This window comes from Trichechus manatus, unplaced genomic scaffold (assembly GCF_000243295.1).
Source record: "Trichechus manatus latirostris isolate Lorelei unplaced genomic scaffold, TriManLat1.0 scaffold00075, whole genome shotgun sequence".
NCBI classification, from domain to species: domain Eukaryota; kingdom Metazoa; phylum Chordata; class Mammalia; order Sirenia; family Trichechidae; genus Trichechus; species Trichechus manatus.
In genome coordinates, this window is record NW_004444011.1 from 6,843,948 (window position 1) to 6,860,024 (window position 16,077).

General features: G+C 37.2%; 1 protein-coding gene across 9 annotated transcripts in view; it reads right to left on the reverse strand.

The window, feature by feature from the left end:
• MLLT10 (MLLT10 histone lysine methyltransferase DOT1L cofactor) overlaps positions 1-16,077 on the reverse strand; it is a 332,811-nt gene that overhangs the window by 29,472 nt on the left and 287,262 nt on the right. For all 9 annotated transcript variants that reach the window (XM_023735053.1, XM_023735051.1, XM_023735052.1 and 6 more), the window contains one exon: positions 1,276-1,454. In XM_023735053.1, coding sequence (XP_023590821.1) covers positions 1,276-1,454 — 179 coding nt within the window. The remainder of the gene's footprint in view (positions 1-1,275; positions 1,455-16,077) is intronic.

The window sequence follows — 16,077 nt, forward strand, 5'->3', positions numbered from 1 at the left end:
GACCCTATAGGACAGAGCAGAACTGCCCCATAGGGTTTCCAAGGAGCAGCTGGTGAATTCGAACTGCTGACCCTCTGTTTAACAGCTGAGCTCTCAACCACTGTACCACCAAGGCCTCCATATATATATATATATATATACATATATATATACACACACATATATATATACACACATATATACATATATATATATATATACACACATAAAGTCCATACAATGGAAATTAGGAACACATACATAAAGCTCAAGTTTACAGCAACTTACAAATAACTACTTAATAAGCTATTTGTAATTAGATATTTGTCACTGTTATAATTTTCCTGAAACTTTAAGAGCCTTACTACTAGAGTTTTGGAAAAAGTAAAAATGAACATAGAAAAAAATCCAAAAAAATTAAAAATGCATACTTTAGGAATCTGAAATTATTATCTTTGGGGAAATCGGGGATAGAATAGCGTGTGTGTGCGCGCGTGCATGCATGTGCATGCACGCACAGCTTTGCCCATTTACTGTCCTGTTTATAAAACTGAAGATTATAATTTTTCTGATTTGACTCTTGTTTTTAAAGCATTTCTGTAACTAGGTCAACTATTAAGTCATAAATTTGCAGTGAGGGAAAAGGGTAAACAACTGCAAAATCTACGTATTCACCAAATAGTTACAATATTTACAGACATTTGTTCTTTCCCACTAGGAGGAAAACCATGTGATGTTTAAAGGCATCATTCACTTTTTATCCTATATTCTCCTGTATTATTTTTTTAATCTAGATAGCCGATGTTCATATATTATTTGTGTAATTTAAAAAATTATAAAATGAAATTTTTATACCACAAAAATCCAAAATTGGTTCACAACTCTGTAAGTCCTATTTTTTAAATTAAAGAGTAAAAGCCTCCCACCCTCCCAATTAGTATTTACATCATTAGAACAAAATTAGAAACCTAGAATCAGTTATGCCCACACACTCATTTGGTGGCTACATCTTTCATTAATATCATGTAAAAATGTCTATTATTTCTACTAATGAGTCAATACAAGTTGAGATATTTTATACATTCCTATAGAAAACCCTATGTCACTTATTTCTCCGCCAACAATCTTACTTTAAAAATAAAGATGACATAGTATCACTGAATTGTACATGAAGAAACTTGAATTGGTCTATGTTTTTGCTGTGTATATTCTCAACAAAAATAAAATAAATTATTAAAAAATAAAATAAAGATGACAAAACCCATCTATTCACGTTACTTCATTATAATAATTTACCTGAGTTGTAGCAACAGCAGTGGTTGCAGAAGATGTGGCTAAGGGAGAAAGAGCTCCCACTTGTTGCAAATGGCCAGAAGATTGCTGAGGTAAATGAGAACTGGAGATAGGAGTACTAGATCCTGAGCCAGATACTACATTTGGAAACGATACTGCTACATCATTGCTGTTATAAATACCTGCAAGAAAAGAAATTTTATTCAAATATTTGATAACTTAGTAGTCAAGTATGTCACGGACACACAGTATTTTAATCTATGAATTAGAATACCCACATTTCCTCCTTATCTCCTCCCCAATTACGAATTTCATTGTTGGTGGTAAAAAATACGCCAGTAACTAAATGAACAAACACTGCCTTTCCATAAAACACTTAATCTAAAAGAACCTAAATCATTTGAATACAGCAAAAATGCCTTTGCTAATAGACAGGGACCTCTTCAGGAAGAGCTTTGTAAAGATTTTAAGAGCTTTAGGAGTTCCTAAGGGCAATAAGGAAACCCTGGTGGCGTACTGGTAAAGAGTTTGGCTGCTAAACAAAAGGTCAGCAGTTCCAATCCACCAGGTGCTCCTTGGAAACCCTATGGGGCAGTTCTACTTTGTCCTATAAGGTCACTATGAGTCGGAATTGACTTGATGGCAATGGTTTTTTTTGTTTGTTTGTTTGTTTTTTTAAGGGCAATGAAAGGTTTCTTAAACAGGAGACTGAAACAATTAAGAGTGGCATAAAATTCACCTGGTAAACCTTTCAAAATGCAGATTCTAAGGCCCCAGAATTCATGATTCAGAAGGTCTGAAGTGGAAGAGACCTTGTTTTAGAAAGGTCACCCAGGACACAATGTAGAAAATAAAGTGGAAGAAGACTACACTTGAGATACAGAGACCAATAAAGAGGCTGATGACGTTGGTAGAACTCGACTGTAAAAATAAAAAATGTACGTAGATTCCAGAGATATTAAGGAGGTAGGATAAACAGGACTTTAGGATTGAATGAGGTGTAGCAGTACGGGCAGGAGTGGAAGTAGGCAGGAGGATTAAAAGATAATGAGACTTGGGCTACTAGGAACACAGGAATTAAACAGGATGGGAGAGTTGATGAAAGCATTTTTAGTGGCACCATGGAGGCAGAAGTAAGAAATAAAGAGGGAAATGAGGAAGTAAAAGCAATTCATTCTAGAAATGTGGATGGAAAAAGGAAAAGAGAAAATGAGCAAAAATTAAGGGTAAACAAGGAATTACTGGGGTGGAGGGGGATACTGTGTTGTTTTTTAAAGATGCGAGATCATGCTTCTGCTGAAAAAAAGAGCCCATAGAGAAGGAGGCATTTGAGGATAAGGAGAGAGATGGGAATGTCTATAAACCAGTGGTTCTCAACCAGCGGGTGATTTTTCTTCCTCGGGGACATTTGGCAATATCTGGAGACCATTTTTGTTTCTCACAAGCAAAGAATGCTACTAGCATCTAGTAGGTAGAGGCCAGGGATGCTGCTAAACATACTACAATGCACAAGACAGTCCCCACAACAAAAATTACTTGGTCCATAATGTTAATAGTGTGGAGGCTGAGAAACCTTACTATAAAACCATGGCCCTCGGGAGGGTCGAAGGGAATAAGATCTTGAGAACCTGCCACTGTAACAGGAGGAAAGTAGGAAAAAATGGGCCTAAGTGGGCTGTAGTCAAAAAGTTTTTGAAAAACAATAGCCCTAGAGGGCAACAGTAATTAGTAATTTATATCAATAGTACAATTTACTTGATTCTAAGCAATATAAATATTACTGATTCATAATAAATAAAAGCACTTACAATCTTCTTCAAATGAGGGGGATATGGGAATTGGGACATTTTAAAAGTCCTTACAACTCTGTGTCTCCTACATCCTTTTTATATCTACAATTTCTCCAGGAAAAAAAAAAAAAAAACTTTATTCACTCAACAAATGCATTCGTTCTACAAACATCTGAGAGCTTGCTATTTGCAAGACAGTATCCTAAGCCCTGGAGATACAAATTTAAGATATGTGTCCTGGGCCTTCAAGAAGCTTACTGTAAAAAAGAGACAAGAACAAAAGGCTGTGACTAGAGTTATGACAGAGACATCCTCAGGGGGCTATGAGTACAGAAAAAGGGGTATCTAATCTAGACCTGGGGTGAGAGTCAAAAAACTTACTGGAAGAGGTGGTGCCTTTAAAGGTAATTTCTAAAGGTGCTGCAAAACAGAGGTGAGGGTTGTTTGACATGCATCAGAGAGCGGTGTAAATACCAGGGCTTCCAACCTGTTCATTACTGTTTGAACCTCTGCTGAGAATTTGCAGTTCCACCCCCAGACATACTGAATCAGAATCTACATTTTAATAATATATCCAGGTGATTCTTAGCTATAACTTCCTGGGAACTTGTGAGAAATGCAAATTCTCAGTAGGGGCTTGAACCAGAACAACCTCTGTTCCAAGCCCTGGTAAACACTAAGAATTTATAAGTACCTTCAGCAGGAGTGGATTATCCAATAGGCTACCTTGCTTACCAAATCATATATAGAGAAACTGTTCACTACAGATTAGTAAGTAAGCACAAGTAAGCCCGTGCTTACCTTGCTTACAGAATCTCATCTGCCCCATCAGGGATTGTAAATTTGGAAAGAAGCTTTGATTCTGTAGGGAGCTGCTGTGGGGTTGAGAGAGAGACAGATGCCAGCCATATCCAGAAGCAGAATCTTTGATGTGGTGAAAAAATGTGAAATGTGAAATTGTTCACTACAGAGGTGCCGGTAAGCAAAGTTAAGCACCATGTTTACCTTGCCTATTGGATAATCCATCCCGACCTTCAGAATAGCTTGAACTTAGAATGCAAGTTAAGTATGGGGCAAGAAATAACGCTAAAAATTAAACAGGGACTACATTAAGAAGAGCAATACATGTTAAAATTTTAAAGACAATGAGGAGTCACTGAAGAATTTTAAGCAGAAGCTTGTTGATCAAATTGTTGTTTAAGCAGGCTGAGAACATATTGGGAAAAGGATTTAAACAGAGGGTGGGAAAGCTGTTAAGAGGCTATTGCAGTGAACTAAGATAAGAGTAGTAAAGAGACATTACAAAGACAAAATTGATAGGACCTTGGTTGGCTAATTAAATTTGAAGAATAAAAAAGGTGGAGGTGTCAAGAATGAACCTTAAGGACCAATAAGTAGGAGTGATGATAACATTAACTGAAACAGGAATATCAACTAAGAACACCCAACATTTGATTACTATGTGCAGGTCACTATGTTCCCATAATAGCCTAATGAGGTTGCTATTACTCCCATTTTACATATGAGCAAATGGAAGTTTAAAGAAATTAAATAACTTCCTTAGTGACCTAGCAGGTGGTAGAACCAGGATTCAAACTCACAGCTGACTGATTCTATAACCAAAATCACTTCGTAACCCAAGTTTGCGATTCAGGTTGATCACCACGGACTCTGAGATGCTTGTGGGTCACAGAGCTTCCATAAAATCTAGAGAATAATAGGATGAGCCTGAAGCTCAGTAGAAAAGTCATATGTACAGATACAAATCTAGGAGTCAGAAGCATAGTAAATTAGAGTAAGTAAACTTGCTAACTCATAAAGGCTTTTTTTTTTTTGCTTATACTATGGTTGAAAATTTTTAACTAGTGGTTCATATTCAGAAATTTGGAAATTTCACATTAAAAAAGTCTAAACTTCTAATTCTGTTGAAAAACTAACACTGGGTTCAGTATTCTGAAATAGCAGCAATCTGCTGGGGCTTTAGACAGGGCATAGATTCTATAATCCACAAGAGTCCCTATTATTCCTTATTGTGTCATTCACCTCTTCACTCATTTACATTACCTACTTAGCCCCATAAATATTTGATTTATGACTCCTGAAATGAAAGCTTGTCAAATCCAAGGAAGGAAAATGAGATTACTCAAGGAAAGTTCTCAGTATGACCAAGAGAAGAGGACCGAAGTCAGAAAAGGGTAGGCAAGGAAAAACAGACCACAAAGGATAAAATAAGAAAACTAAAAGAGAGAATCTCAGAAATCCATATGAAAATTTCAAAGAAAAAGGTCAAATGATTCTAACAGATCATTTAAGATAAGGCCAGAAAAAGGAGTGGCAATAAATCTTGGCAAGTAACTCTTTTAGGAAGAACAGCTGTGAAAGACAGAAAAGCAAAAGCATGCTAATGAAGAGAATATTTATAAACCTTATATTCCACAGCTGAGAAAAAAATACATGTGCTTTTGAAAGTTGTTTACTCCACAGCTTATTCAACAAGTATTTATTGAGTTTATATTACAAAAAGGACACTGAAGACAGCAAAGAACAGAAAAGAATTCTGTCTTCAGCGGGCTTACAGTCTCAGAGCTAAGAAATATTCTTAAGCTATAGGGTCGTTATGAGTCGGAATCGACTACATGCCAACGGGTTTTAACGGGTTTATTATGAGGCAGAAATGTTAGGTGCCATAAGAAATTAAATGAATATGAAATAAAGGATCATTTAAGTTCAGAAGAAGAGGTTGGGAAAGAGAAGCCCCTAACCTTTTGGTTAGCAGCTGAGCTCTTAACCACTGTGCCACCAGGGCTCCCCAATCAGCTATAGCTACCATTTATTGAAACTTAATGTATGCTGGGCATTGCTAGAGCCTTTACAATCATATTCTCATCTTCACTCGAAAAGCATTTAAGGTAGCTATTATCTCTGTTTTATATGTAACAATACCACAGAAGCTCAGAAAGGTTAAGTAATTTGATTGCAATCACATAGTTAGGAAAGCCAGTATCTGAACCCAATTTTGTCTCATTCCAAACCTCATTCTGTTTGCATTTCAGCATACTGCCTGTAGGTAACTCTTGCCTTTTAGGTTTAGAAATTTGAGATTCCATATACAGCACGCTTTTCCCCCATCAAAATAACCAGATAATCAGTATTTTACCAGTTATTTAGCAAAAGTTCAGTTCAAATACTTAGATTTGGCAGGTAGGGTAGAGAAAAGTGTCATGAATGAGTTACAGGGTTCTGCCTAGGTATTAAGAGATGCTATTAGTGAGGTGGTGAAAACTGGAGCAGGATGAGCAGATTTTTGTTTGTAAAGAGAAAAAGCTGGCCTAAGACAAAGTTCTGAGGATCTCCAACATTTCAAAGACAGTTAATGGAGGAAGAATTTGTAAAGGAAATTGAGAAGAGATCAGTGAGGTAAGAAGAAAACTATGAGTGTGGTGTCACTAAAGTCAAGAAAAAAAAAAAGAGTTCAAAGAAACAGGGAGCACTGATTGTTTCAAATGCTGCTGAGAAGTCTAGGTAAGACATACGCTGAAAATACCAACTGGATTTGGAAACATGTACAGGTAGTCATTTTGGGAGGAACAGTACAGAGAGGGCAGAAGCCAAACTAAAGGAGAGCCAAGAAAACAGTGCTTAGACCTAAGTTTTATTACTGTGCCCAACACAATTATACAAAATTGATATATACGACAGAAGTATACTGGTCCAGTGACAGAAATATTAATGTTCATAAACCAGAGTTCCTGCTTTCCAGTTTCAAACTTCATAGGAGGCCAAATACATACATATAACGTTGCTTATTCAGCAAGGAAGTAGAGTAAATGGATGAGACAGTCTTACAGAATATCTAACTAGGTAAATGGTTAAGCCTGATAAATTATCCCTACCCTACATCCCAAGAGACTGAATATGCTTTTCTAGAGGTTAACAAGGTGCGAAAGTAGTTAAGAGTCCAAATCTTGCTCCCTCAGACAAATAATCTCTTAAAATCTCACATGCCTCACTATAAAGTAAGGATGGTACCAACGATTTCATAGGACTGGTTCAAGTATTATATAAAGCATATACTTAGATTATTAGCAACTGTCTACCACGTAGTAAAAAGCCCTGGCGGCGCAATGGTTAAGCTCTCGGCTGCTAACTGAGAGAAGGTCGATGGTTCGGACCAACCCAGCTGCTGGCGGGAGAAAAGATCTGGTGACTTGCTCCTGTAAAGATTATAGCCTAGAAAACCCTATGGGGCAGTTGTTAACATGGGGTTGCTGTGAACTGGAATCCATTCAACAACACATAACAACAACAAAGTATGGTGAAAGAGACAGACATTAAATAATCACACAAATATTAGCACAATGATTAATACATAGAATGTGCTGTGACAAAATATGTTGTTATTCTTAGGTGCTGTCGAGTCAATTTCGACTCCTAGTGACCCCATGTGGCAGGGCAGAAGTGCCCCATAGGGTTTTCTTGGCTATTAATCCTCTGCAAGAGCAGATAGCCAGGTCTTTCCCCCAAGGAATGGCTAGGTATGTTCAAACCACCAGCCTTTCGGTTAGCAGTTGAGCACTTAACCGTTGTACCACATGGCTCCTGTTGACAAAATATGTAGGTAACTTAATTGAGATTAGTGGTACAGGGTGGGTGTCTATGAGGAAGTAACAGATAAACTAAAAGAAAGGTCCTTAGAAATAATCTGTTGTTTTTACCTACTTAAAATGCTTTTCTATTTCTTTTCCAAATAATAACCTATCTTTCCATGAAAAAAGTATCTTCCCCCTCCTCCCCATTTCATACAGTCTTGGTGAAATGGTGAACATATGATCCAAGCTGATCAAACTGCCTCTCCAGAAAACTGAAATCTTAAATCTTGAATTAAGACTGTTGGTAATAATATTAATAGACTACCGATTAATTCCTATTTATCTAGCCCTTGCAACTATCCTATTTCTGTCCTTCCTGAGGTCTAGGCTGGGGTTTTTAAATTAATTCTTTCAAATAACTGTACATATCAAATAAGTTCTTTTTTTGCTTAAATTAGACAGAATCCAATCCATTCTGGCTTACATACAATGAACCCTAACTGGCACAGTCAGTATTATATAACAAGCAAAAACGTAAAATACTCAAAGATGAAGCTAAAGACCAATCAAAAGGCCACCTCATGTAGAGCCCTGCAGGCCATAAAGGATTATTTAATACAAAGTCATTAATGAGTTCTAACCAGAAGAGTAGCATGATCAGAACTACATCTTTAAAAGATAACTTTTGGAGGCCAGCATTACACTGATACCAAACTCAGACAAAGGTACTACAAGAAAAATAAATAACTACAGACCAATATCGTTTATGAATATTATGAAAAATCTTCAAAAAATTATTAGCAAACTTTATCCAATACCATATTAAAAGAATTATATACCATGACCAAGTGGGATTTATTCCAGGATTGCAAGGGTGGTTCAATACTAGAAAATCAATCAATTTAAAACATCACATTAGTAGAACAAAGGAAAAGAACCACAAGATCATCGCAATCAATGCAGAGAAGACACTTGACAAAATCCAACACACTTTCATGAAAAAAACACTTAGCAAACTAGAAATAGAAAAGAAATTCCTCAGTGTGATAAAGAGTATTTATGAAAACCCATGGCTAACATCATATTCAATGAAGAAAAACCAAGAGCTTTCCCCCTAAGATCAGGAAAAACACAGGGATGCCCACTCTCACCACTGCTATTCAATATTATACTGGAAGTCCTAGCCAAAGCAATCAAGGAAGAAAAAGAAATAAAGTATCTGAACTGGGAAGGAAGAAGTGTAACTATTCACAGATGACTGATCCCATATATAGAAAATCCCAAAGAAAGCTACTAGAGCTAATAAATGAATTCAGAAAAGCCGCAGGATACATCAACATACGAAAATAAGCTGGGTTTCTATAAACCAGCACTGAACAATCTGAAAAGGAAATTGGGAAAACATTTCAATTTATACTTACATCTAAAAGAATCAAATACCTAGAAATAAATTTACTAAAATACCTAGGAATAAATTGAACCAGGAAAGTGAAAAGACTTGTTTGACTAAATAATGAGACAACTTTTAGCACAAGATGAAAACAGAGAATGTGCTGTGACAAAATATATTGTTCTTGTTAGGTGCCTTTGAGTCAATTCCGACTCACAGTGACTATCTTAGTCATCTAGTGCTGCTATAACAGAAATATCACAAGTGGATGGCTTTAACAAATGGAAATTTATTATTTCATAGGTTAGGAGGCTAGAAGTCCAAATTCAGGGTGTCAGCTCCAGGGGAAGGCTTTCTCTGTCGGTTCCAAGGGAAGGTCCTTGTCATCAATGTTCCCCTGGCCTAGGAGTTTCTCAGGTCAGGGACCTTGGGTCTAAAGGACATGCTCCACTCCTGGTTCTTCCTGCTTGGTGGTAATGAGATGCCCTCTCTCCTCGCTTCTCTCTTTTATATCTCAAAAGAGACTAACTCAAGATACAACCTAATCCTATAGATATGACCTGCCTCATTAACATAACTGCCTCTAATCCTGCCTCATTAACATCATAGAAGTTAGAATTTACAGTACATAGGATAATTACATCAGATCACAAAATAGAGGAGAACCACACAATACTGGGAATCGTGGCCTGGCCAAGTTAACACACATTTTTAGCGGACACAATCTATAACAGCAGCTTCATATTACAAAGCAGAACTTCCTCACTTCATCTTACTTTGTGGCTGTTGTTGTGTGACACTGAGTCGATTCCAACTAAGAAAGTTTTGACTTTCTTATATTTAACTTTAAACCACCCAACATTCATTTTGGTGTACCATCTGAGACAAGAAACTATAAAACATTACTAAAGAAATTAAAGAAGACCAAAATACATGTAAAAACATTCCATGTTTATGGACTGAAGTCTTAATATTGTGATGATATTCATACTACCCAAAGCAATCCATAGATTCAACATAATTCCTATCAAAATTCCAAAAGCCTTCTTTATAGAAATGAAGAGCCAATCCTCAAATTCATACAAAACAGTACGGGGACCTGATCAGCCAAAGCAATCTTGAAAAAGAACAAAGTAGGAGGACTCATACTTCCTGATCTCAAAACATACTACAGAGCTACAGTAATAAAAATAGTGTGATACTAGTATAAAGACAGACACAAAGACCAATGGAATAGAATTGAGCAATCAGAAATAAACCCATACATCTATGGTCAATTGCTTTTCAAAAGAGTTCTAAAGTCCATTCAATGGGGAAAAGAACAGTTTCTTCAAGAAATGGTGCTGGGACAGCTGATCACTGCATGCAAAAGAATAAAACTGGACACATAGCTCACACCATCACACTCAAAATGGATCAATGATTTAAATGTTAGAACTAAACCATAGAATTCTTAGAAGAAAACAAAAACCAAACCCATTGTTGTTGATTTTGACTCCTAGTGACCCTACAGGACAGAGGAGAACTGCCCCACAGGGTTTGCAAGGAGCGTCTGGTGGATTGGAACTGCCAACCTTTTGGTTAGCAGCCCTACGTCTTAACCATTATGCCATCAAGGTTTCCCTTAGAAGAAAACATAGGGGTAAAACTTGAATACCTTGGTTTTTTTACAATGGATCCTTAAGGCTGTAGCCTTTGATCTTCATCAGTTATGATAATCAACAAAAGAAAAAATAAAAATACTGAACTTCATCAAAGTTCAAAATTTTTGTGCATCAAAGGACTCTATCAACAAAATGTAGAGGCAACCCACAGAATAGGAAAAAATATTTGGGAACTGTCATGGGTTGAATTGTATCCCCCAGAAATACGTGTATCAATCTGGCTAGGCCATGATTCCCAATACTGTGTGACTGTCCGCCATTTTGTCACTGGATGTGATTTTTCTATGTGTTGTAAATCCTACCCATATGATGTTAATGAGGTGGGATAGGCGGCAGTTATGTTAACAAGGAAGGACTCAATCTACAAGATTGGATTGTGTCTTGAGCCAATTTCTTTTGAAATATAAAAGAGAGAAGCAAGCAGAAAGACAGGGGGACATCATACTACCGAGAGAGCGGCGCTGGGAGCAGAGGTTCCTGGGGTTCCTGGGCGGAGAAGTTCCTACTCCAGGAGAAAACTGATGACAAGGACCTTCCTCCAGATTGATAGAGAAAGCCTTCCCCTGGAGCTGACGCTCTGAATTTGGACCTATAGCCTACTAGACTGTGAGAGAATAAACTTCTGTTTGTTAAAGCCATCTACTTGTGGTATTTCTGTTACAGCAGCACTAGATGACTAAGACAGGAGTAATATATCTGATTTGTTGTTGTAGCTGTTTGGTGCCATCGAGTCAGTTCTGACTCATAGCAACCCTCTGTACAACAGAACAAAACACTGTCCAGTCCTACGATATCCTCACAATCGTTGCTATGTTTGAGCCCACTGTTGCAGCCACTGTGTCATCAAGGGTCGTCCTCTTTTTCACTGACCCTCTAACTTACCAAGCATGATGTCCTTCTCCAAGGACCCTTTACCTTACAAAGCATGATGTCCTTCTCCATTGGCTGGTTCCTCCTGATAACATGTCCAAAGTGTGTGAGATAAAGTCTCGCCATGCTCGCTTCCAAGGAGCACCTTGGCTTTACTTCTTCCAAGACAGACTTGTTCACTCTTCAGGTAGTCCGTGGTATATTCAATATTGTTCACCAACATCATAATTCAAATGGATTGGTCCTTCTTTGGTCTTCCTTATTCGTTGTCCAGCTTTCGCATGCACATGAGGTGACTGAAAATATCATGGATTTGTGTCAGGTGCACCTTAGTCCTCCAAGTGACGACTTTGGTTTTTAACACTTTAAAGAGGTCTTTTGCAGCAGATTTGCCTAATGCAATCCATTGTTTGATTTCTTTACTACTGCTTCCACAGGTGTGGGTTGTGGATCCCAGTAAAATGAAATCCTTGACAACTTCAATCTTTTCTCCATTTATCATGATGTTGCTTACTGGTCAGACTGTGAGGATTTTTGTTTTCTTTATGTTGAGACGTAATCCATACTGAAGGCTGCAGTCTTTGATCTTCCATCAGTAAGTGCTTCAAGTTTTCTTCACTTTCAGCAAGCAAGGTTGTGTCATCTGCATATTGCAGGCTGTTAATGAGTCTTCCACCAATCCTGATGCCAAGTTCTTCTTGATATAGTCCAGCTTCTTCTTGGGTTATTTGCTCAGTATACAGATTGAATAAACACAGTGAAAGGATACAACCTTCACCCACACCTTGCCTGATTTTAAACCATGCAGTATTCCCTTGTTCTGTTCGAAGAACTGCCTCTTAGTGTATGTAGAGTTTCCACACAAGCACAACTAAGTGTGATGGAATTCCTCTTCTTAGCAATGTTATCTATAATTTGTTATGAACCACACAGTTGAATGTCTTTGCATAGTCAATAAAACACAGGTAAATATCCTTCTGTAACTATCTGCTTTCAGCCAGGATCCATCTGACTTCAGCAATGATTTCCTCGTTCCGAGTCCTCTAATGAATCTGGCTTGAATTTTTGGCAATTCTTTGTCGATGTACTGCTGTAACCGTTTTTGAATTATCTTCAGCAAAATTTTACTTGCATGCGATATTAATGATATTGTTTGATAATTTCTGCATTCTGGTGAAACTCCTGTCTTTGGAATGGGCACAAATATGGATCTCTTCCAGTCGGCTGGCCAGGTAGCCGTCCTCCAAATTTGTTGGCATAGACGAGTGAGACTCTCCAGCGTTGCATCCTTTGTTGAAACATCTCAGTGGGTATTCCATCAATTCCTGGAGCTGTGGTTTTCACCAATGCCGTCAGTGCAGCTTGGGCTTCTTCTTTCAGTATCTTTTGTTTCACTTCAAAATCGGTAACTTCTCCTTTGCCTTTTGTTGCTCTATCACTAGCACTGGTTTTGCTGCATTTGGAACAGAGCAAAATGGTGCACTTCACGGTAATATTTTCAAAAGAAAAACAGATAATAATACTCAAGAGACGCACAATACACGAGATTGGATGCTGCTGCCTATGAGTCAAAGCATTCGCTGTTATATAGTGAACTTGTTATTTCTAAGTACGGAAAGTTAACATTAACATAAGGATAGAAAGTACAGTACAGTACATACACAAGCCAGTAACACAGGCGTTTCTTATGACCAACAAGATATGTGTGTTATAGGATATATGTACTATACCATTATATAACTGGAGTGCAATCGCTTTATATGCAAGAGACATAAGATACAAGTGTTGTGTGCGGGAAGCTGTTGTGTTCACTACGTCCATTTCCAACCACTATGTCCCATTCTGTGATCAGGATTTCGGAATTCTCTTATAACCTTATGTGACCACAGACGTATATGCAGTAGAATGCTGCACAAACTGACATTAGGCAGCACATGACTGTTTATCTTCTGTCTCCCTCAACCCCACCTAAGCTCCCTACCTTTCTGATTCAAGACAGAAATTCTAAGTTCTGCGTTTACTTTTCTTCAACTGCCTTTCCTGGGGGTTTCGGTTCAATCCTCTACTAATGAGTTTTGCAAACTTTCCCACTGCCCAAGACATAGTTCCCTGTTTTTGGTGGGCGCTTTTTTCTCTTAATTATCCCTTAACAAAGTACTCTGGACATGTTATCAGGAGGAACCAGTCCAGGGAGAAGGCCATCATGCTTGGTAAACTAAAAGGTAAGTAAAAAAGAGGAAGCCCCTCAACGAGATGGACTGACACAGTGGCTGCAACAATGGGCTCAAACATATCAATGATTGTTAGGATGGCGCAGGACTCGGCAGTGTTTTGTTCCACTGTATGCAGGGTTGTTATGAGTCAGAATCGACTCAACGGTACCTAACAACAACAAAGTGATTCACAGTTTGTGTACAATAGAACAAACTTCTTACACTTGCTAAAAGGGCAGAAAAAACATGAGAAAGATACTTTACGCACACTGTGTTAAAAGTAGCATGTGCTGTATCCTCGAATGTGACAATTAGTGTATAAGGAACACACCAACTAATCAGGTAAAATGGAAAAATAAGTCTGTTGTGATTAAAAAGAAATTAGATCTGGAATATCTAGATCAATGGTTCTCACTCTCCACACAGTTCTCAGCAACAGCTCCTTCCATCAGTAACATCTTATTACACACAGTGAATCTCAAATGATACAGACTGTGAAACTGCTATATACCTGTGGATTACTCATCTACTCTTGGATTCCTACCCACTTAACGATTCCCTAAAATGAAAAGGGCACATATCTGAAGAGAAAGATACAACTTCCTACAAACTAATTTGGCACACTTGAGAAGGATCTTATTATTGAGGGGAAAATGTTCACCCCTAAAATCAGTTAGCATTCATACTTATCCTACAGCATATATCCATATTAACATTACCTTACCTCCTCCATCAAATGAGATTTGTTTAATGAGTACGGTCATGACAAACCATAAGTGTCATAATTAAGTTATTTAAAAAGCACAGTAAATGGGGCACAGAAATCAGTTAGCAATATACTGCTATAAAAATAGATCTAAGCTCTTTAACTACTTTAATCTACTATTTCAAAATTATACTAAAAATGAGAATTGATAAGACAAACAAATCAAGCAACTCCACTACTGCAGCAAAGAACCAAGTTGCTACTCTGAAAGAATAATGCAAAGTTTAAATCCCAAAGAAAAGTGAACATATTACCAAAACATTTAAACCTATTCAAAGACTGTGTAAGAAATGCCAACAATTGATTCATTCAACGTTTACTGAGAGTCTATTAGATGAAAAGAGTTAAACACTAAAGAAATAAAGATGAGTAAAACCCAACCCCTATCCTAAATGAGTTTATAGTTTAGTGAGGCAGACAAATTCGTAAATAAACAAATTATTAAACAACCTGGTAAGCACTTGAGCAAAAACATCTCTGAAACAGGGAGACGAAAATCGTAATTTCTACTTTTATATTACTTGTTTCAGTATTACAAGCATTTTAAGTATACCTGCTAAGTGAAACCCTGGTGGTGTAGTGGTTAAGAGCTATGATTGCTAACCAAAAGGTCGGCAGTTCAAATCCACCAGGTGATGCTTGGAAACCCTATGGGGCAGTTCCACTCTGTCCTATAGGGTCAGTATAGCTCAGAATCAACTTGATGGCAACAGGTTCAGATCTGCTCACTTACTGAGTGAAAACAGAGAAGTTAAACTTACAGTCCAGTAAGATCATGAAATCTAAATTCTCTTACTCAAGCTGACTATTCCCAAAGTACCACCACAAAATCAAGTATTAAAAAATACAAGATACTATACTTTACGGATAGCTATTTAAAGTTTACCTTTAATCCTTTGTTGGGGCAATAGTTTTAACATTATTTCTTTAAGTTTCCTAAATTCCTATGATCACATAAAATTCATCCAATTGGGATTAATTTGTTGAAGTGTTTTCCTAAAAGTATTTCTCTTTACATTGATGATATTCTTATTTCCTTTCCTGAAAACACCAAGAATCAAAAATTTATGCAGTATTTCACATATGCCTCAAAAGGCCAATCACCATTAAGTCCAAAACTCCTGCTTGAGAAGTATTAAATCTAAGATGCATCCCTAAAACTCAATGTTTATGCTGACTTTTATAACATTCCCTTGGACCTTACAAACTTTCAATACTGTTTTCAAAACAAGTCTCAGTGAAATAATACATTTTAATTTTACAAAGTTCTATATAATAAAACATTTTGAGGTACATCAGATACTAGAGAGTAAATGATGAAAATAACCCAGTCCTTAACTCTTAAGAGTGTCAACTGTCTAACGAAAGAGACTTTATAAAAAATGTTCCTGAGTATGAGCCAGATACCAATCTAGGAAATGAACTCTCAAGGACAATCCAAAACCAAAAGAAATACAACAGGGAATCAGAGCAGTCAATCGATGGATGACAACAACATCAAAACAATGAAAGAGGGAATAAAC